Here is a 23,607-nt window from a genome sequence, read left to right as displayed (position 1 = left end):
CACATGGAGGGCAGAAGAGCACTTTAGTAATCTCCATTAGATGCTAAGTAGAAAATCCAGTTGGAAATGATTTCATCATTTCTTCCAGGTCTCTTATATATTCCAATTGCAACCTGTTTTATACTGGCACTCCCTGTAAAACTGTGTATGCAACCCATTGCAACACTTTTAACAAAGCTTTTTTTTTTCTTACGCGCGGTGGCCAGTTGTTATTTCTGAATGATGCCTACAAGAGAAGGTTTGGGGTCTCTGGTGAAGAGTATGTAACTGATAGTACTAAGTAACCTGTTGCATATCCCACTCAGGCTGCATTGTCAGTTTATGCAGCTAAAGGAAAGGTAAAAAACCAAGTTCTGTATTTTAAATTAAAACTTGAGGAATGCTGTGGCCAGTATCTGATCCAGAAACTGACCCACAAATACTGTTCGGTTCATAAGAAGTTTGTCTCTATCGAAACGGTAAAATCAACCGTGGCGCTGTTACCGTTCTCAGCCCTCTTCTTGCTGGGTAATTGTCTGTTCCATATACTTCATGAAAAGATCTAGAATTATTTTTCTACCAGACAGCTTGCCAATGCAAATAACAGACATTTTATATTGATTTGCTCTCTTGGCAGCAACTGCTTCACAGGTTTCTGGATCCTGTTTATGTCTAATCCGAAGCTTGTGTGGACAAGCAGTCACGCTGCACTTTGCAATCATTCTTCTGTTTAGGATTAAGAATCAGTGTGATGGGCCAAGTAGTCTTGTTTTGAAATCACAAGGCCCCTATTCATATGCTCGGAGAGACAGGAACGTTTCCTCTTCCAGTCATCAATAAACCAAGTATTTCATTTCTGAGTAGATGAGAGGGAAGATGACAGAACAAGCTCGGTACAGGACGACGGTACTTCTGAAAAAGGCACGGGGCTTCGTTAACCAAGGCTCCGTCTTGAAGCAGAAGTAGACGGCATAAAAGGCGACAGCAAAGAAATGTCCGATGAGCTTCATGGGTTGGGGGGACAGTCTGAAGGAAGACAGAAGAGCCAACGTTATTATTGGTTACTAATAATGGTGTAAATACATGCCAAGCAGTGCAAAGTGCTGTAACTTTTAACAACCAATCAGATTTCAGTTTACAGATGATTAAAAGCATGGCCGGGATAAGAAATGGGCAGGAGAGGAAGCTGCCCCGGGCGCAGTGAAGCAAGGGGGCAAAGAATGGACACAAGGTAGTACATCCATTCCACAGCATGCATTAACAGTGGGTGGGGGAGGGGAGCAGTTCTGGATCCTTGCCCTGGGAGCTGGACGCCCCTGTTCCAGTACTGGTTGAAAGATTAGTTCTGATTAGTTACTAAACTATGCACTTTGGCCTTTCGAGCCGGTTCACATAGGCGCGACCCGACTTGCCAGGGCGACCTGTGAAGTCGCGGTGCGCAGCTCGCACCGCGACCTCGGAGCGGCATGCACGGACTTCATATCATTGAAGTCAATGCAGGTCGCTCCAGGTCGCCCCAAAGTAGTACAGGACCCTTTTTCTAAGTCAAAGCGACTTGTGTCGCTCCTATTAGAACGGGTCCTGTGCTAATCTATGGCAGGCGACTTGTCAGGCGACCAGGTCGCCTGACAAGTCGCCCCAGTGTGAACCGGCTCTTTATATAAAGTATACGCAATGAATTGTTTGTGTATAGAAGAGATATACCATTGTACATAGATTACTTACACGGAGAGAAGACCTACGGGGCCAGCCACACATTCTCCTCCCAGCTTGAAGTAATTGAAGCACGCTCTTCTCAACTGGTACAAAGATTCTACAAAAACAAAATAAGGAGACATTAGACTTCTGCAGCTCATTCGTATTTATAGTGCCCATATGGGTCCTCTTCTGCCAAAGTAGTTTTAACTTGCTATGAGAAACTGAGCTTTTCATTTTCAATTGTTAGTAAATGATATAATATGCAGCTCTACAATTCACTGCTTGTAAGAACACCTCTATATAAGTCAATGCAATATCGGAGATACAAAAGTGACAAAGTATAAATAAAGGCAATTTTTTTTTTTCTGGATTGAGTGAAGAAAGATTAGAACTCCTGTCAGTTGCTATGGCTGTCTGTGCCCCCGTTAGGGGATTCACCCTCTCTATTTATCCTCTTCACTATTATCATTGAAAGTGAAAGTAAAAGAAAATCCCAAATTGTGGGTTGTCCCCAGAAAAGTAATAGAGAAAATCTTCCAATGGGGACAATAGTTCTGGTGACCTGGGGGTCCCCAAGGAATTCTCTTAATGTGCAGAGATTTCCTCTTACTTCTTTTCTGTTTGGCTATGGGACAGGAAGTGAAGGAAAATCTCTGCAATGGGACACAGATGGCGAACAAATACCTCACAGGGGTTATAATAGGGTGACTTGGTGCAGGGCCGATCGTGGGTGCTGAGGCAGAGGGGAAGTGCCGAAGCCAGTGGCATACCAACGGGGGGTGGTCCCCCCCAGATGCCACGCATTGTGGTGGGTGTCAGGCCAACGTTGCCCCCCTGTGTCAGCTTTAATTTGAATCACTGGGCACCTGCTGTCACCCAAATTCCTGCCTCCTGGTTTGGCTCCTTTGATACACAGCACACGTGTCCAATGCCGGAACGTGTGCGGTCTGTCATAGGTAGGAGCCGATCCAGGAGGCGGGACTTGAGTGACGGCGGGCGCCCAGCGATTCAAATTAAAGCTGGCACAGTGGGCGATGCCAGCCTGTGTGATGACCTGGCCAGCTCTCTTCTTCTCTCTGATTCCCTGCACTGGTGAGGCTGCTTTGCTGAGCACTGGTGAGGCTGCATTGCTGGGCACTGGTCAGGCTGCATTGGATGGGCACTGGTGAAGCAGCATTGGATGGAAACTGGTCTGGTTGCATAGCTGGGCACTGGTGAGGCTGCATTGGATTGCACTGGTGAGACTGCATTGCTGGGCACTAGTCAGGCTGCATTGGATGGGCACTGGTGAAGCAGCATTGGATGGAAACTGGTCTGGTTGCATAGCTGGGCACTGGTGAGGCTGCATTGGATTGCACTGGTGAGACTGCATTGCTGGGCACTAGTCAGGCTGCATTGGATGGGCACTGGTGAAGCAGCATTGGATGGAAACTGGTCTGGTTGCATAGCTGGGCACTAGCGAAGCTGCATTGCTAGGCACTGGTGATGCAAAAAATGATTTTAATCCTAAAAAAAAATAAAGAATATCTGTACAAAATCGCTATACTTTCCTTTTATGGAGAATATAGCATGAGTGAGAATCCACTGTGAGAAATGAAAGATGCAGCAATTTCTGAGGACAGATCTCACTGCTCAAGTGCCCAGGGACTATAGCAAGCCAGTGAATAAGTTAACCCATCAGTATTCACCCATAATAGAACTATCAGTTGTGGGTGATCTGTCCCCTTACAGAGAAGTGACTGATAACTATATAAACCAGTTTATGAATATTATATAATAAATAATTAGGTTCCCTTTAAAACAATATTTGGTCTGTCAGATTAAATTTCCCACACTGGTAATCTGATTACATTGCGTGCATCCTTCTCTCTCTGGCAAACAATGCAGAGTTCTGTTACCAGGCAGGCAGTGTGATGTCACCGTCATGTTGTATATCAGATTACAGTTTCCACTCACCATCTGTAGCAGCAAACAGCTCATACAAAGCCTGGGCCAGAACATTCACCACGAATGAATGGGACTTCTTCCTGGACCAGTAAAACCTCTTCTTAGCCTGAAAGACAAATCCGCCTGTCATTATAGGTCTGGGTAATATAATACTAGATACTGTATTATTTATATCAAGAAAATGTGTGCGTTTTCTATTTCTGTTAAAAAAAGTTCTTTATATATTCATATGTATATGTATATATATATATGTATATATATATATATATATATATATATATATATATATATATATATATATATAGTATATATATAGTATATATATATATATATTACATTATATTATATATATATATATATATCGAGGGTGAGAAAGACAAAGAGATAGACAATTTATATGTGGACTCTGCCATGAAGGTTCTTCACAGAGAACCCTACAACTGCATCATATCAGCTTTTTCCATTTTCAAACTAACTTGTTAATAAATAAAATATATTTCCTAAATAAAATAATAAAATAAAAAAAAGACATGCAGCACCTCTCTGCAACACATGCATACCCTGGCAGTGAACTGACAATGTTGCCCCGCCGCACCAATACTGAGCAGCACAACCAACTCTGCAATAACTCCCTCCCATGCCAGATCATAGAACAACCCCCCCTCTCCACAATATAAGGGGTGGTTCCCTGTAGTCCAGCAGGGGACATCTTAGGCAGAGCTGGGATCAGATTGAAGCAGCAGCACCACCAATCCTAGAATACTCCCATCAGGTGGGTCCCAGCAAATCACATTGATGCTTGTGGAATTAAGGACTTGCCCAACATGGCATGCAAAAGCTCATCATTGTCCTTTGCTCGGAGTTGAATGTTGTGTTTATGATTACACAGGATTAAAGTAGGACCATAAGGTAAGGCCCCTTTCACACGGGCTTTCTGATCAGGTCCACCTGTCAGTTTTTCAGGAGGACTTGATCGGATGCTCCATGCCCCTCTATGGGGCAGTCGATGTGAGCGAGGACATGTCTGCCGACACCCGCTGCTATCTGATACGATCCTGTTCGTGAAATCCAGATGGATGGTGACCCTATTTTCCATCCATCTGGAGGATCAGATTGGATTAAAACAGACAGGTGATCCATTTTCATCTGATCTCCCCATAGAGGAGAGCGGGGATCTGACAGGTCTGTCTATGCACAGTGAGTGGAGACAGACCTTTCATCTGCCTGCTCAGCGGATTGAATCCCTGCTGAGCAAAACAGAGCCTTAGGCCCCTTTCACACAAGCGGACCATTCAGATCCGCCTGTCCGTTTTTTTGGCGGATCTGAACGGTCCCCCCATGCATCCCTATGGGGGATCGGATGTCAGCGGAGACATGTCTGCTGACACCCAATCCGATCCGTCAAATTCCCCATAGAGATGCATGGGGAACTGACAGCTGTCATCCTCCTGCTCAGCGGGGGATCGGCGGCTCGAACTCCCGCTGAGAAAAAAGGAATCCGTCCGACGGACGGATAGTGTGTAAAGGCCCGTACACACGTAGCGATTGTCGGCCGTAAATATTCGGCCGCCGTCCGATCGGCCGATTGTTGGCTTGTTAGCATGATGCTTCCAACAACCGACTGCGACTTTTCGGCCGAACAGAATCGGGTGTGCAGCCTTTAAAATTTTTGTTGGCCGTCACCAGAACGGCCGATTGTTCCTCAGTCAGTACAGAATTCGGCCGACAAACAGCAGATTAGCAAGACTGGGCATGCTCAGAGAAAAAAAAAGACACGGAAAGTTAACCATCACATGACATCACTTCTGCAGTCGGCTGTTGTTGGCCGACAAAATTCGTGTGCAGTCTTTAACACTTTTCAGCGGACAGGACAGCACCGGACAAAAGACGGCCGATCGTTTGGCCGACGATCGGTACGTGTGTACGGGGCTATACTGAACAGGTGTGGGCAGTAGATATCACTGGGGAGGGGGTTGAGTCATACAGGCCAATGTGCTAATGAGCCCCAGGCATTCATCCATTAATCAGTGTCATTGCTCAGCAAGATTTGGGCTATACACACTATACAATTGTCTTTAGATTTTTTCCTTCAGATTTACCAAAACCATATAATATGAGGTCAAATCTAAACACTTTCAATTTGTATGCAATCAGGCCGTATGCAAAAGTATAGTGTGTTTCCAGCTTAAAACAAAGCCTCCTGTAGTCTGTTTTTTAAGGACACATATGTTAAATGTATGTCATTGTTGCATAAATATCAATTTTATTATCAGTTTCAGCAAGCTTAGGCTGGCCATACATGTTCAACTTTTGTTGTACAATTTTCAGTTAGATCTACCACAAACCACATAATGTGAGGTCAAAGCTAAACAACACTTTCACTTGTATCTAATTAGGCAGGCCTTCGTTCTACATACTTGAAGGTAAATTTCAAGAAAATTGTAAGAAAATTGTATCATGTATTGCCAGCCTTAGGCCCCGTACACACGTACTGATTGTCGGCCGTAAATATTCGGCCAACGACTGATCGGCCGATTGTAGGCTTGTTAGTATGATGCTGCCAACAGCGCATTTTTTGGCCGAACAGAATCTGTCGTGCAAGCATTAAAATTTTTGTTGGCCAACACCAGAACGGCCGATTGTTCGCCAGTCAGTACAGAATTCGGCCGACAGACAGCAGATTAGCAAGACTGGGCATGCTCAGAAAAGAAAAAACACACGGAAAGTTAACCATCACATGACATCACTTCTGCAGTCGGCTGTTGTTGGCCGACAAAATTCGTGTGCAGTCTTTTGCAGTTTTCAACAGACAAGACAGCCCTGGACAAAAGACGGCCGATCGTTCGGCCGACGATCGGTACGTGTGTACGGGGCTTTAGTGTTTGGCTGTCACGCAGGGGGAGAGGATGGATTCTTTAGCCACTGTGTAAGCTCCAGTTACAGGGCACTATTCCATCCACTGACACCAACAACAGGGCACTATTCCATCCACTGACACCATCAACAGGGCACTATTCCATCCACTGACACCAACAACAGGGCACTATTCCATCCACTGACACCAACAACAGGGCACTATTCCTCCCACTGACACCAACAACAGGGCACTATTCCTCCCACTGACACCAATGATGGGGCACTATTCCTCCCACTGACACCAACAACAGGGCACTATTCCTCCCACTGACCCCAATGATGGGGCACTATTCCTCCCACTGACACCAATGATGGGGCACTGTTCCTCCCACTGACACCAATGATGGGGCACTATTCCAACCACTGACACCAACAACAGGTTACTATTCCTCCCACTGACACCAACAACAGGGCACTATTCCTCCCACTGACACCAATGACGGGACACTATTCCTCCCACTGACACCAACAACAGGGCACTATTCCTCCCACTGACACCAACAACAGGGCACTATTCCTCCCACTGACACCAATGACGGGACACTATTCCTCCCACTGACACCAATGACGGGGCACTATTCCTCCCACTGACACCAATGACGGGGCACTATTCCTCCCACTGACACCAACAACAGGGCACTATTCCTCCCACTGACACCTATGATGGGACACTATTCCTCCCACTGACACCAATGATGGGGCACTATTCCTCCCACTGACACCAATGATGGGGCACTATTCCTCCCACTGACACCAATGATGGGGCACTATTCCTCCCACTGACACCTATGATGGGACACTATTCCTTCCACTGACACCAATGATGGGGCACTATTCCTCCCACTGACACCAATGATGGGGCACTATTCCTCCCACTGACACCAATGATGGGGCACTATTCTTTTCATTGACACGATGGGGAGTAATTCCTTCCACTAATCCCAACAATCTATGTTATGGTATATGTAGCACCATTACCAAACCATATTGCAGAACAAGCAAGCAATGATTCTGTATTATTTCTGATAATTATAAGATGTAGAGCTAAGTACAAACAATCTGAATTCCAGTGAATGCTTTACCTGCAGTATTTGTGAGTGTTCATTCAGATCTGGAAGGTCCTGTAAGAGATTCCTCCAAATTTTCACATCATTCAATACAACAGTCATTCCGCCACCTGTTAGCGGGTGTCTCATGTTGTACGCATCCCCCAGTAGGAGAACTCCTGCACGAGAGAGAGAGAGAGAATGGTTAAGGTTTAACATATTAATTGCTCCGTTTAAAAATATATTTAAAGAAAGTTTCAAAGACAGGCATACAGGTAACATACTGTAACTCTGAAATCCAAACACAGGTGTGACCGCTCCAGGTGAGGTAGATTCAGGTGCAGGTCGGATCCGTCATCCGGTAAGCTAATCAAGTGTAGAAAAAAGTGACCGCACTCCGAAGATTCAAATCAAAAGAGGAGTAATTTTATTCTTCATCACATGTGGTTATGAGTAAGCGACCTCTAGTGTCGTGAAACGCGTCAACCTTTTTTGTCCCATGTCTCACCAGTTTGATCTTTGATGTATTTGATGAAGAATAAAATTACTCCTCTTTTGATTTGAATCTTCGGAGTGCGGTCACTTTTTTCTACACTTGATTAACATACTGTAACTCCTCAAAACTATAATTTACACAAACAAAGCTTGAATTGAACTGAATTAAAAGTAATGTTAAAACAAATGTAGCACCCTCCTAGGTAGGTGCTAGTGGGAGAGTATAGTTTTGAGCTCTGTCTGCCTATCAGAGGAGCTGCAGGTAAATCTATGTTGTTCTCTGCCTATCAGGGAGCAGGATCTATTAGTGAGGTCTGCTCATTGTGCTCAGTATGCAATTCATTCAGTCTGAAGTGTGTTTCATGCTGGTTCAATAGGGAGGCATGTCGGACAGTGGAAGAAAACCTGATGAATGGGTGCATAGGCTTTTGATACAGTCCTGGTAATTGGCAGAGGGCAGGTCGCCTTGGTGCATTCTGGGATACTGTATAAAAGCCAGGAGCACATGTACTGCAGGGTCTTTGGCTGGAGAGCGGAGTCCAAGGGGGAGGGGGGCGTCTGCCGCCTCCTCTGTAGAGGTGCCATGTGGTTTCAGGAGGTCGTCCTGAGGACCAGAGAAGTGGTTAAGAGGAACTGAACCCAGAGGTCCAGGAGAGCTGACTGAGAGGGGAGACACTGGAGACCCCAGGACTACAGTATCGTGAGTACAGGGACTTGTGTCAAGGGGCCTGACCTGAGGGGGGCCACCCCTGCTAGTAGGACAGTCAGTGGACGGGTGGCAGCCGAAGAAGAGAGAGAGGAGGTCGTCCTGAGGAGCTGAACCCAGAGGTCCAGGAGAGATGACTGAGAGGGGAGACACTGGAGACCCCAGGACTACAGTATCATGAGTACATGGACTCGTGTCAAGGGGCCTGACCTGAGGGGGGCCACCCCTGCTAGTAGGACAGTCAGTGGACGGGTGCCAGGCGAAGAAGAGAGAGAGGAGGTCGTCCTGAGGAGCTGAACCCAGAGGTCCAGGAGAGCTGACTGAGAGGGGAAACACTGGAGACCTCGGGACTACAGTACAGTGAGTACAGGAACTCGTGTCAAGGGGCCTGACCTGAGGGGGGCCACCCCTGCTAGTAGGACAGTCAGTGGATGGGTGCCAGCCAAAGAAGAGAGAGAGGATACTAGGGAGAGTGTCCTGAAGATAACTAGCTGTTCGCCAAGTCATCTTAAGGATAAGAGGCTTAATCCACATTCATCCAAAGTGGCAGGTTGAATCAACAGCCTGGTTGTTCCAAATCTATAGTAAAGCAGAGAAGATTGGAGTCCTCAATCACTGTGAATAGTTAAAGTTGGAGTATCCCACTATTTCCTTCTCCTATTCCCATTTTACAATAAACCACAAAACAACCAAATTCCCCTGGATTGATTATTGGAGTGTGAGCCAAGGGGAATCAAGGACTTGTCTTTACTTATGGCGGGGGACTGGTACCCAGGGGGAACCTACAGAGTGAATATCCAGCAGTCCCTACGGGGGCAGTGCTACACAAATTTGTACCTTGTTTGTTGACAGGTGAGGGTGGGAGGAAACTGGCCGGCATGGTCCTCAGTCGATCATTTTCCACAGCATGCAAAAATGGATCCTTCAGGTGATCTGTTAGAAAAAGAAATGTCATATTTACATCACAATGTAAAAATGGAATCTATTTATCAAAAAGTATCTTCTCTCTGTTGTCTGATCAAGAATGGTCTTATTTAAGAAGTATGGCACATTTGCTAATGCATAGAATAAAGTGGACGCTGGCATATAGTCACTGGAATATAAAATATTATCATATTTGCTATATATGTCCTTCCCACCACACCCATCTATAATACTTCATATAGAACTATGTTCAATGAAAAATATTGAGACAATGCCAGTTGTTATGGAGTGCGGGCTTACCAGGCATCTGTGGTAGGATGTTTTCCAGCATGTACGCTTTCAGATTTTTGGGCATTTCTCCTCTGATATCAACAAGGACTCGAGTCTCAGTAGACGATATCTGATAAATCAAAACTGGACTGGGATTGGCCAGGACAAGCTCTGCATGATGGGGCTTAAACTGGGGGGAGTTCTAGGACATAAAATAAACAGAGAATACATTTATATGATCAATATAATCTTTATTCTGACATAAAAAATGTTTTTTTTTTTAACTCATAATAACTGATTCACAACAAAAGGCAAGACTAGTGTTAAAAAAGTACACGTAAAAAAATACGTACCTTTAGAATACATCCTACAAAGTGCGAGGAAACTTTCACTTGGCCGGAAATAAGATCTTTTCTGAATTTGGAGAAAAGCCCATCAGCAACAACAGTAAGTGGAGCATGAAGTTCCTGCAATAGACGTATTTGAAAATCAACAATCTGCTATATTTAAAAATTATACATACAGTATTTGAAGATATCCCTCACTTGTGTACATGGCTATGAGGTGAGTCCACCCTAAACTCACATTAGCAGACATTGACCTGTTTGAAGAATAAATTACAGCCTTGCACACATAATGACACCTTGAATCGGAATCTAACTGCTTTAATCTCTCGATAACGTCGGCAATGTGGGTCCAAAGTTTCCAGCTATTTGCAGATGGGGGGGGGGGGGGGGACGTCAGACGGACCACACCAGCCCGCACACCATACCCCCCCCCCCCCAGACCCCACCAGCTCCAGCCGGCACACCATAACCCCCCCCCCCCCCCGTCACCGGCTCACTCACCCTGGGCTGACATGGAGGGCAGGCAGCGGCGGCTTCCCCCTCAGTCTCCTCTGTGGGTTTGGCTTCCCCTGCGTCGTCTCCCTCCTCCTCCTCCTTGGCCAATAGCATGGCTTCTCCTTTCGGCCAATCGGGGAAATGGGTCTCAGGACCTGCTTCCTGATTGACCAGGAGGAGAATCTGTGTGACCATAGCAAATATTCACTCGCTATGGTCACACAACTGGGTGGGCTCAGGGCGCAGTGCTCTGCGCCCCAAGCCCACCCTTTTTTTAAGCCCATTAGAGCCTCTGGTTCTAATCACGTGCTTAAAAAAAAAAACCCATTGGAATCCATGCGTCTGGCGCCCTGCAAGTAGATTAGGGGGCCGGATGCATGGATGGGGGGCGGCGCCCCCTGGGCCCCCAATGGATGGGCCGCCGCTGGACACAACAATAGGGTCTCATTCTCTCTTTACCATTTTTATGATGCAGGAAACAATACGAAAAGCCATACTTTGTGACAGAGTCGTGGAACTTCCTAAGCAGCAAAGATCGCTCTGCTGGATGTAAAAGCCAGCAGGTGATTCAGACAAAAGGATCCTCTCTTAACTGAAATAATCAGCTCTGGGTGGACTGGCCCTTATTTTACAATGCAGTGAGGTTACATTCTAACAAGTTTTTGACTCTTTGCCATTCTTCTTGGGACGTAATAAAGTGTCAATAAACGCACATCATTAAGAATCAATAAATGCTCTATTACATGTTGTTTATACGCTATGAGATTCATTTTCTGTATTTTGCAAAAAAAAAAGTAGTTGATCCTTCTTCTATCTCCCCCTCCCGTCCAAGTCCCCAATGCAGTTGAGGATTTTGCAGAGCAGTGTTGGCAGCTCTGCACATGCTCAGTTTTCAGTGAGTTTCTATGCTGAGCATTTCCTCCCTATCACATCTGAGCAGTCCATGTGACTATAGAGTCACACATGTGGGTGTATACACTGTGGTAAATGACAGCCGGCTCACTCCCTCCTTCTCCATGCCCACTAACCAGCTAAACATAATGGGGGTGGAATTTACATCTTGATTGATGGAGGTTTCACCTCCCTGTTATTCTAAGACACAGGCTGGAGGGGTGTGACACAGCCTGTGACGGGCTGAAATCCACCCACACCATGTTATTGCCACAAAATAATAAATAATTTATTTCAAATATAAATTTGTATGACAATTTTTAACAGTTTATTGCTATCAATTATTGATTTTCACTCTGTAGCAACAGAGGACTAGAAAATCCTCTTGACACTATTTTCCTACAGACAGGCTGGAAAAGAGCTGGGTCATGTGACAGTTGTATATCGATTAGGAAAGACAGTATTTAGATTTTATTTTATTTTTTTTTAAATTACAGAGCCATCACCCACATACCATAAAAGAGAAGGGATAATGTAAATTTAATAGTGTGTGTTTAATATCACTTTAAAGAGGAAGTAAACAGCAGTTTTTTTTTTTCTTACCCTGCAAGTTAAAGGTATAATGCGCTAGTATGCATCTCAATCTAGTACATTATGTTAAACGTACCTAAAAATGAAGCCCTCCCACACCGAGATGTCAGCGCTGGAGGCCGCTTCTATCTTCACCCGTCTTGCTTCCGGGTTTGCAGACTCCTGTCCTGTGACTGGACGGGGCCGCAATGATGGGAGCTGCCGTTCACGGCGCAAGACTCTGAAGGAATGGCACGGGTTACCGTTCCTTAAGAGCGCATGCCTTAGTGCTGTCACTGGCTGCATGTACAGTAAATATCTCCTAAACTGTGCCCGTTTAGTAGATATTTACACTACCTATAGGTATATGTATGGAAGTTTACTTCCTCTTTAAGCTTATATACATCTGTAAGAGAGATGTGCTTTAAAGGCATAGTCTACCTTTTGAAATAAAATAACACATGCACCTACACTAACAAAAGAAATGTGCATTTATTTTTGCATTGGAGCCTTCAAAGCACTGCAGCCATGATCAGTGCATCACAAGTGCGATGCACTTGCTCCTGCAGACTTTCTCCCTAGCCCCAGGTCCATACTGAGATACAGACCTTCAGTTATAGGGCTCTAGGAAGTTAACAATAGGCTACAATTCATCGCACTTGTGCTCCATTGAGATCTATGGGTTCCTATGCCACATTGGCAGATGTGACTTGTAGTCTTCCTTTCACATATCCTGTGAATGGATCTGGGATTTAATGATGTGGCCGTGCTGGTGGAGCTACACACAGCCACGCCAGTTCCAATTTAAACATAAGAACCCTGCAATTCAAGTAAGTGGGAGAGCGGCATTTTGAGGGTGGGGAATGTAACCTTGTTTCATGCTACACCCTAAAAATGGGTGTAACGCGAAACATGATATGAAAGGTGGGGTATACTTTTAAGGTGCTTTCAGCTTGCATTTTTAGATCAGTATGAGACACTCCAGAGTTCCTTCACATTTGCATCTGACCTGCAGTTGACTTCCTTCTGACATGCTTTAGGCCCCTTTCACACATGCTGTCCGTTTGTCCGTTTTTCATCCATCCGTTGACGGATGGAAAACGGACATCAATGTATCTCTATGTAAAAACGGATGATCATCAGTTAACATCCGTTTTCATCCACTTCCGTCAATGTCCGTGTTTTTGAACGGATGAATGCCCTATTTTTCATCCGTCAAAAAACCGGATTGGATGAAAAACAGATAACAACTGATGAAAAACGGATGGAAAACTGATACATTTTGACGTGACTGAACTGATGAACTGAACAGACCGTATGTGTGAAAGGGGCCTTAGACCTCCTTCTAAGCTGATTTTGCATCCCCATTGACTTTTATAGGGAGGAAATCAATTTGGACACAAGCAAAAAGCCCATGAACACATGTCCTTAGTTTTTCTAGAGAGATGGTATAATAAAAGCAAGTGATGCCCTCATTTAGAATCTGCAGTGGCACCAGTTAGCAGTCGAGACTTGGTAAGCTAGCTTTTTCCATCACTACATGTTATCATCGCACAGATTTTCTTAACTCAAAAGAAGATCTCTTTACGACCAAAGTTGAACATCATAGTGGGACACAAGGATATGAGTTATGTGAGGATAGGACAGCTTCTCTTTTCATATCATACCTTCACATCCCCTGTTTCTTTGTCCCTATACTGGACTCCAAGGACGGCGTTGTCTTCTTCGATTAACTGCATAACTGTCCCCTCAATATATCGAGTGCTAAAAAAGAAATCAGAAGACTATCAGAATGGCAAGAACTCCCCCAATCCCTTAGTCCCTCCTGGACTAAGAGGGTCATAAAGGTGAACAGATATTTGTGTCTTTCTGCTATCTCATACAGATCCATTCAGAGAGGAGCTACAATATTGGGTGCTCTACCAGTCACTGTAAGAGAGGTCTACACTTACTTTGGCTCAGCCATGGCCATCTTGCGAAGCCCCATAATAAAGCGGCCATGGTGAAAGGCTCTTCCACACTGCAGCTGGTCCTTATCATTCTTTGGGTAAGGAATCTCCACCGCTGCCTTACTTTCGATGTCATGGACAACATATCCATGTACGACATGGGCATCTAAACCTTCCGCTGCATCTGCAAATATATCACACTCTTAGGAACCACATTGTCATCATATGTTATAAGAAAATGACAGATTTTGAAGATTCTGTGCTGTTTGTGTTGATAATATGCAAATAAAAAGATCTCTATTTCCATTACATCATTAGTTGAGTAAATCTTTTACTGTTTATTTGCAATAGATAAGAAATATAAGCTGTTAAAATGCTAGGTTTGGCAGAACATGCATTTAAATACACATCTGTACTGTCAGGAGCTTGTAACGCTCCAGATCCTTCACAGCTGCTGGTTTCATTCCAGCATCCTGGTTTTGATTGTGAGACATTCTCTCTGTCTGTCCACCTGCAAGGTGATTGATGCGGCCACAAAACTTGGGTGGAGACAAAACTTGATTTAAGCCAGCCAAGCCTGCAGTCTCATGTTTGTGATAACGTATGTAATACATACTCCAAGGTCCCTGTCTGTCTGTCCTGCTCTGCTGTCTTGATTTCCCTGTTTATGACCTCAGATTGGATAAGGGCTATTCTCTGAACTCTGCCTGTGATTGGGCAGCAGAGGTGAGGGGTGGGCAAAACTGGCATGTGTGCTTCTCTCCTCTCACAGCTGGTGTGAATTCTCTAGGGGTGCAATAAACCTGTCACATATAAGTAATAACGATAGGTGGCAGAGATGACATGCATCTAATTGGACTTAACTCATAGTGTGCCTGTACTTTTTGCAAATGTGTTAAATTCCTGGAATTCAGCTTTAAAGCTTGTGAGTGAATGCATCATTCTTTCAGGAGCATTCAGCTTGCATTCCATCTGAATTCCTTTACAGGTGATTTTGACATTTTTCCAGACTTGTATAAAGTACTCGAAATTTCTACTTGAGTAAAAGTACAAGTGCTCGATCAAAAAGTGACTTAAGTAGAAGTACAAGTGCTCGCAGAAAAAGTTACTTAAGTGGAAGTACTAAAGTATTCAACATTTTTTTTACTTAAGTATTGCAAGTAGTTTTTTCAAAAAAATTGCTACTTAAGTACTAAAAGTAAAAAGTACCAGTAGTTTTGAAAAAAAAATTCTACTGAAGTACTGAAAGTAGAAGTAGAAGTACTGTGTTATGTAGTTATTAAAGAAAGAAGTCAAAAGTTTGAACATCATATTGTTTTTTATTATTTGAATTTATTTCAAATGATTTATTCAAATGATTAACCTAAAGGACAATCACAATTCCTTAGGCTGTAACTTTTTGTAAACAAAAAACAGATAAAGTATGTCCCTCCCTTCCCCTTTTAAAGCATCCCTCCTTCTCTTCCCTGCCTGTTTTTTTTTTCTCCACAGCTTATTGGTGCGCAAAATCATATATAAACCAATGTGATATACAACAATATATTCCAATAATGAAATAAAGGAAGAGTGTATGAAATCTAAGTCAATAAAAAGTTCAAAATATTGTGAATCTTCAAATATATATATGTGACAAAACAAGATGAATATAATTTCATATCTGCTGTTAATGGGAAAGAACCTCCCAACCAGGGCCGGCCTTAGGTGTTCAAGCGCCCTGTGCGAGCTGATCCTGTGGCGCCCCCACCAGCGCCCTGCACATTTTTTCTTGCACTTCATTTGACTTTTCTTTTTTATGATCACTACAAACTTAGCCCCCCTTACATTAGAGACCCCCCTTACATCAGAGACCCCCCCAACTGAGCCCCCCTTACAACAGAAACCCCCCAACGGAGCCCCCTTACAACAGAAACCCCCCACAGAGGCCCCACTTACATCAGAGACCCCCCACACAGAGCACCCTTACAGCAGAGACCCCCCAGCCCCCACAAAGAGCCCCCTTTACATCAGAGACCCCCCACACAGAGCCCCCCTTACATCAAAGACCCCCCACACAGAGCCCCCTTACATCAGAGACCCCCCCCACACAGAGACCCCTTACATCAGAGACCCCTACACAGAGCCCCCTTACACCAGAGACCCCCCACACAGAGCCCCCTTACATCAAAGACCCCCCACACAGCGCCCCCTTACATCAGAGACCCCCCACACAGAGCCCCCTTACATCAAAGACCCCCCACACAAAGCCCCCTTTACATCAGAGACCCCCCACACAGAGCCCCCCTTACATCAGAGACCCCCCACACAAATCCCCCTTACTTTAGAGACCCCTCACACAAAGCCCCCCTTACATCCAGAGACCCCAACACAGAGCCCCCTTACATCAGAGACCATCCCCACAGAGCCCCCCTTACATCAGAGCCCCCCACAGAGCTCCCCCTACATCAGAGCCCCTCCACGCAGAGCTCCCCTTACATCAGAGCCCTCCCACACAGAGCCCCCCTTACATCAGAGACCCCCTTTACATCAGAGACCCCCCACACAGAGCCCCCTTACATCAGAGACCGCCCACACAAAGCCCCCCCTTACATCAGAGACCCCCCATGTTTCCCTTAACCAAGATGGCTGCTAGTGCCTCGATCGCACTGCGCATGCGCACGTGCCTCTACTGCGCGGCCGCCGGAATCCCCGCCTCCCAGCGCTGAGACGTCAGCGAATGGAGACAAGGAGGGGAGGAGCGGAGTGGCCGAAGGCCGCCACACATGTCAGAGCGCCGAGAGGCGCATGTGGGAGCACTCCACGCCGGCCCAGCGGAAACCTGGAGCGGAACAACGCTACCCAAATGGCCAGAGACCAGGTACCCATGAAAAAGGGGGGTATCTTTACCTTTGCCTTCCTATAGAAAAGGGGAGGGGGGAAGGCAGAATAGGGAGGATAATTGAAAGAGTAGGAGAGAGCAGTAAGGAGGGAAACCAAACAAAAAAGAAAAAGGGAAAGGCAGAGAAAAGTAACGAGTAACGATGCAGCACAAAAAAAAAAATATCGGAGTAGAAGTATCGAAATCATCGAAAAAATGTAGTGAAGTAAAAGTAGAAGTAGGAGAAAAAAATTCTACTCTAGAATTCTAGGAAAGTACAGATACCGCATTTCGGTACTTAAGTACAGTACTTAAGTAGTTCTACTTCGTTACTATACATCTCTGCATTCTTCTGATCTGCCTTTGACCGTTCTATGCTCCTTCAACTTGCGATTGCATTCCCATTGACTTTTCCTAGTGCCAACATGGCAGCAATTTACCACGTTTGATACAATTTTCCATTTTCCTGGAGCCAACTTTGCAGCATACATGCGGTAGTATGCTGCCTTTGATTGGCACCAGGAAAGGAAATTACAGTAAGGATTTCATTCAATCTTACATTATATGGGCAGAAAAGCAGTTCACATAAAAAAAACCCTTAAAAGTTCATAGTGTCTCTTTAGGTGAATGTACCCCCTTTTCTTAACACCTGATTCAGCTTACAAAAGATCCACAGTGCTCACAGGTTAGCCGGCTCCAACGGCATGATCTCCTCACTGCAGGGGCATTGATGTAAAGCGTGAGCCATTCCTCCCTTGCTTGTACATGTAGTGTTCTTCATGGTTTTATGCGAATAAAGGCATTTGCATCTCACTTTGGTGTGCAGCCATCCAGATTTTCCTTTCATCCCTGCCATCCGACCAGACAACATTCCTCAGTTTGACCCTTTAGCACCACATTGGCCAGTTTGTTTTTAACCTCTGGCCCATATCCAATTATTATTCTGACCCAGCTGTTACTAGTCCTTTACATTGGTCATCATTGGGAAGAATGCTCCTACTTTGATGATAATTGGGAAGAATATCCCCTACATTGGTGGTCAGTGGGAAGAATACCCCCATTACATTGGGAATCAGAATGCCATGCTTACATTCAACCAAAAAGGTAATTGGTGTCATGCCAATGGCTCTGCCAAGAGCTGATGGATCTGGAACAATCCAGGCACCCTCATATGCGATTTCGATCAGCCACAGCTCAAGGACTCCCTAGCTACCTCTGGAGGAACACTATAATTCCATGGAACCCTGATGGAGAATGGCTGGTTTGGAGAGATTAGAACAATGAAAAATAACCAATGAGTGGTTGCCAATGGTTTATTGTTAAAAAAGTGGTAAATTTGTTGTGGTTTCAAATGTGTTAAAACCGATCATCAAACACCTCTCAGCTTTCTTGTTTCTTCACTTACCACCAAGGCCAAGGTCTTTCAGAGCCTGATACCCTCCTGGCTGCAGTAGCTCCCCCACTATACGATCAGGTTCCTTCAAGTCTCTCTCAATGATGGCCACTCTTCTGCCATCTCTGGACAACACTGCGGCCAATGCTGAGCCAAGCACTCCAGACCCCACAATGATGACTTCGGGCTCATCGCTTGTCATGATCCCAGATGCAGTAGCTCCATTTGTGACTACAGATCCATGAATGTTGTTTTCAGTTTTGCTCTGCAAAATATAACCACGTAATTATACAATCAAACAGATATGATTATCTAAAGGGCGCACACTTCTCTTTCTGCAATTATAGACATACCAGGGTTGATTTACTAAAGGCAAATAGACTGTGCATTTTGCAAAGTGCAGTTACACTCTGCAGGTGCACTTGCTTGAGAAGCTCTGCTGACTACCATCATCCAATCATGTGCAAGCAAAAATGCTGTTTTTTAAATTTTCCTTGCACGTGATTGGGTATTTTATGCAAAGTGAAGCTTTACCTCATTTACTCAGCTCTGGAGCAACTGCACTTTGCAAAGTGCACAGTCTACTTGCCTTTAGTAAATCAACTGCTTTTAGTCATTACCAACGATCCTTATTTATCAAAGTATCTGAGAAACCAACTGTGTATGTTGAGCTTGGCAGCCAATCAAAATTTTGCTATTATGACTTCTTACTCTGTGTGCTAGTTTCTTGTTATTTTTTATTTACCTCTTGACCCTGCTTGGGTATCCTGCCCTTGTTGGCGATGCTGCCTGTTCCTGATACTCTCTTGCCTGCCTGGCACCTGCCTTGACCTCAGCCTTGATATCGAACATTATCTTGCCTCCTGCCTACCTCAGTCTGATAACAACTATCTTTCTGCTTGCCCCCTGGCTTGACCTTTCCCTGAACACTGGCTCTTGTCTACTGCCAGCCCCATCCTGCTAATGTGTACCGTCTCCACATTGTAGCCACTCTGTTTCCTTGGTGGGTTGTTCCTAATGGCCCGTACACACGATCCGAAAATCGGGAGAAAAATAACGCTTGTGAAAAGATCGGATGATAATCTGATCGTTAGTACACAGCTTACGAGAGGCGATCACGACAGTTCGCCCAATATTATCCGGTCATGCAAGCATAAAAATTTTGATCGTATTATAACACATCGTACGATAATCGTATTATCAGTATGTTGTTCGTCCGAAAAAAATGGTGAGCAGTAGACAGCGCATGAGCAGTAGACATCATTTCCCCTCACACGCTACAGCGTGGTTACGCATACTGGAAGCTTTTGAATCATCGTCCGAGAAAATTCGTATCGTAAGTAACCTCTCCCGTTTGCGAATATAATTGAGAGTTCCTAGCAACCAAAAAAAAACGGACGGAACGTCGTCCGATTTTCGGATCGTGTGTACTGGGCATTAGGGCTGCATCCCGGTGATAGCTTTCAGCAAAGTACCCTGCGGCCCACTAGAGTCACCAGCCCACCATTCCTTGCAAGGTGCTTTAGTGAAGACCAATGTATCACTTATGCCCCGTACACACGTGCAGATTATCTGAAGACTTTTGTCTGCAGACTTACCAAAACCATATAATATGAGGTCAAACCTAAACACTTTCAATTTGTATGCAATCTGGCAGGCCCTTGCACTACATAGAAAAGGTAAATCTGAAGACAAAAGTCTTCATATAATCTGCACGTGTGTACGGGGCATTAGATTCCACACCTATATTCTACTGCATTACCTGCCAAGGGTGTCAGTCCATTGGGAACATCCAACATTGGGACCTCCATCAAACATAAAACATCAATAGCTGAAGCAATCATAGCAATTTATTATAATTGTGATCCCTAAATAACCTCAGAGGTTCAGAATGCCATTTTATTTAATCTGAGAATGCTAGTCTTCAAATGACTAAGAGATCTGGAAAAACTGGGCTAGAGGGTGTAGCTGTAATGGAGCCTCGGATCTACTCTAAAGTATTATAAAAAAAAAAGAACAGATAGATAGTTGACTCATAGAGATGGATAGATAGATAGATAGATAGATAGATAGATAGATAGATAGATAGATAGATAGATAGATAGATAGATAGATAGATAGATAGATAGATAGATAGATAGATAGATAGATAGATAGATAGATAGATAGATAGAGGAAGAGAGTGATATATATTAGTATTATAGTGATCTATATTAGTATTATAGCTGAGGAACGGAAAGGAACCCATCATAAGAGGAACACAGCGGGCAGCCATTGCTGATCTTATCAAGCTACCAGTTGTCTGACTGCCATGCAAATCCTCTGACATCAACACTTTCTACATTACAAACACCAAAAAGCCTGGTAGGTCATAATTCCTGATTTAGGAACGGTGACTCAGGCAGCACTTACGTCAGTGGATCATCATGACTGGAAACTATTGCAGTCTAAAAAAAAATAGACATTCGCAGCCACCATACTTTAGTTATGATAGGCGTTTCACACCATAACATGGCAACCTACAAAGTATAAAAAAGCATCACAGAGATGTGTATGCTTGTAAAATTTCTGTATGAGTAACGAAAGATCATAAGGAAATGTAATATGTAATTATGGAAAGGAACTCTAAAATGATTTAGAGAAACATTCTCTGTTTATGTAAAGAGAACAAATAACAAATTTCACAGAATGATGCAAGAACAGGTTGATGGCGCTGCCAGTATATACCTGCTAATACGTTCGCTTTCTAATGATGCTAAAATAAATGTTAGGTATAGAATTGATAAAGTGTCTTGTGCTTCATAAATAAATATTGAATATGAAATAAAGTGTCAGGTGCTTCATACTAATGAAAAAAATCTGGGGTTAAGTGCAAGAAATAGGTGATCCAATTCTGTGAAAAATGTACAATCGTACTGGTGCAAGTTCCAAATATAAATAAATAAATTGGTTCCTAAGTGAGTGAACCTTAAAAATGAGTAAGCCAGCTCACTTAGGAACCAATTTATTTATTTATATTTGGAACTTGCACCAGTACGATTGTACATTTTTCACAGAATTGGATCACCTATTTCTTGCACTTAACCCCAGATTTTTTTCATTAGTATGAAGCACCTGACACTTTATTTCATATTCAATATTTATTTATGAAGCACAAGACACTTTATCAATTCTATACCTAACATTTATTTTAGCATCATTAGAAAGCGAACGTATTAGCAGGTATATACTGGCAGCGCCATCAACCTGTTCTTGCATCTTTCATTTTACTATACTCCTAGGAATATAGTGTACAGGTGGGCTGCAGCCAGCATCAACTTTTATTATCCTAAGCGCGGATTTTTTTCATTTCAAATTTCACCGAATATAGTAATAATAATAATAAAAGGAAAAAGCAGAAGGAAAAAGAAAGAAGAAGAATATTTCTAACGAAAAAAAAAATATTACTAACAAAAAAAAAAATAAATAAAAAATAAAAAGTAGTAATGATTGCTTATACTGAGCAAGTTATGATATCTCTCCAATAAAATCTTCTATATTTTAGGATCTATGATGTCATCATTTACAGCGTGAAAACTGTGATGTGACTTGTAGTAAGAGTGTTTTCTGGTGTATTGTATAACTGTCAAGTTGAAATATAACACAAAATAAATTTTTGTTCTAATCTGAAGCCTGTGTCATGTACAGAACATTGTACAGTCCGGAGTTTGCAATAAGAACCGTCTGTAATGCCCCCCTTTCTACTAACTGAAATCAAAGCTGTGTTTGGAAAATTAGAGTTTGAATTTGGTTTGGCTGCTCTGCTGCAACACAGAAAGTTTTTATTTCAGGCTTGACAGGATAACGCCCAATGTACTGCCTTAGAGTAATGAGTTTAAATTATGATAGATAGATAGATAGATAGATAGATAGATAGATAGATAGATAGATAGATAGATAGATAGATAGATAGATAGATAGATAGATAGATAGATAGATAGATAGATAGATAGATAGATGGATAGGTGGACAAATGGACAGACAGATAGATCAAAAGATGGTAGACATAAGAACAGACATCTAGATAAATACATTGATATCTTGAGACAGATGGACAGACAGACATGTAGATCTTTATATATATATATATATATATATATATATATATATATATATATATATATATATATATATATACATAGTGATGAATAGATAGTAAACATGATAAGTTTGTAGTGAAGTTTTATTGAAAAGAAGAGATGGATGGATGGATAGATAGACAGACAGACAGACATTTAGAGAATTCAATCAATAGATGGTAGACATGAGAAAAGACATCTAGATAAATACACTTGAGACAGATGGACAGACAGACATGTAGATCTTCAGATATATATATATATATATACAGAGTGATGAATAGATAGTATATATGATACATTTGTAGTGAAGTTGTATTGAATAGAAGCAATCAGATAGACAGACAGAGGGACAGACATGTAGATCTATAGATATATAAAGAGTGATGGTTGGATAGTAAATATGAAAGTTTGTAGTGAAGATGTACTGAAGAAAAGTTATCCCCCCCCCCCTTACCTTCTTGCCCCCCTGTATTCCGGGTTTCCCCTGTTGATTTTGGGGCCCATTCAGGTTGAAGAGTCTGGAGATAATCCCGGGGCCCCCCTGTTTCTGGGACCCCCACCGGCCCCGGTAGCGGAACAAAGTCAGCGCCAGGCCGAGGGTGCAGCACAGCGCCACCGCCACCATCACCTCTAAGCGGGGGGAGCTGAGCAGCTCATCGCACTTCTTGTAGACGTAGGTGAAGGTGGCCACCCCCAGAAAGGTCCACATCTTCCAGTCACCGATCTCCTCCAACGCAGAGTCCAAATCACCTGAACGCTCCCCTGGGCTTCCGATAGGATAGTTTTATATACAGACGTATGGAAGTCACATATGGTAAAGAAAGTAAATGTCACAAAAATTCTAAAAATGTTCTGTATAAAAAAAATTAAAAAAATCAGCAATATGCAGAAAAATGTACAAATTTCAGGGAAAAAAATGCTAAATAATAATAAATAAATAATTCAGTGCTTGCTTATAGAGGTGATTGAGTGCCAGGCATCGAGCATTGCATACAGCAGGCAGAGG

The 23,607-nt window shown here is 43.5% G+C and overlaps 1 protein-coding gene across 1 annotated transcript; it reads right to left on the bottom strand.

The window, feature by feature from the left end:
• Window positions 1-618: 618 nt before the first annotated feature.
• On the bottom strand, window positions 619-23,365 carry SQLE (squalene epoxidase). The gene is made up of 11 exons (XM_082257462.1): window positions 23,056-23,365; window positions 18,493-18,745; window positions 14,237-14,417; window positions 13,952-14,048; window positions 10,335-10,448; window positions 10,012-10,183; window positions 9,625-9,720; window positions 7,623-7,765; window positions 3,634-3,730; window positions 1,705-1,792; window positions 619-1,005 (listed from the first exon to the last, which is right to left on the bottom strand). The coding sequence occupies exons 1-11, from the start codon at window positions 23,308-23,310 to the stop codon at window positions 813-815; spliced, it is 1,689 nt and encodes a 562-aa protein (XP_082113588.1). The 5' UTR covers window positions 23,311-23,365; the 3' UTR covers window positions 619-812.
• Between the last annotated feature and the right edge of the window lie 242 nt (window positions 23,366-23,607).

The sequence above is a fragment of the Pelophylax lessonae genome (assembly GCF_965119305.1).
Source record: "Pelophylax lessonae genome assembly, chromosome: 5".
Classification (NCBI taxonomy): Eukaryota; Metazoa; Chordata; class Amphibia; order Anura; family Ranidae; genus Pelophylax; species Pelophylax lessonae.
The sequence above is the reverse complement of the archived record's forward strand: the minus strand, read 5'-3'. Positions and strand labels throughout refer to the sequence as shown.

Excerpts from the sequence above, each read along its gene's own strand:
- SQLE (XM_082257462.1), bottom strand. The coding sequence starts at position 23,310 with ATGTGGACCTTTCTGGGGGTGGCCACCTTCACCTACGTCTACAAGAAG. Across the intron at positions 18,746-23,055 it reads GAATACAGGGGGGCAAGAAG|AGCAAAACTGAAAACAACAT; the intron begins GTAAGGGGGGGG and ends TATATTTTGCAG. Across the intron at positions 10,184-10,334 it reads TTGTAGGATGTATTCTAAAG|AACTCCCCCCAGTTTAAGCC; the intron begins GTACGTATTTTT and ends TTTATGTCCTAG.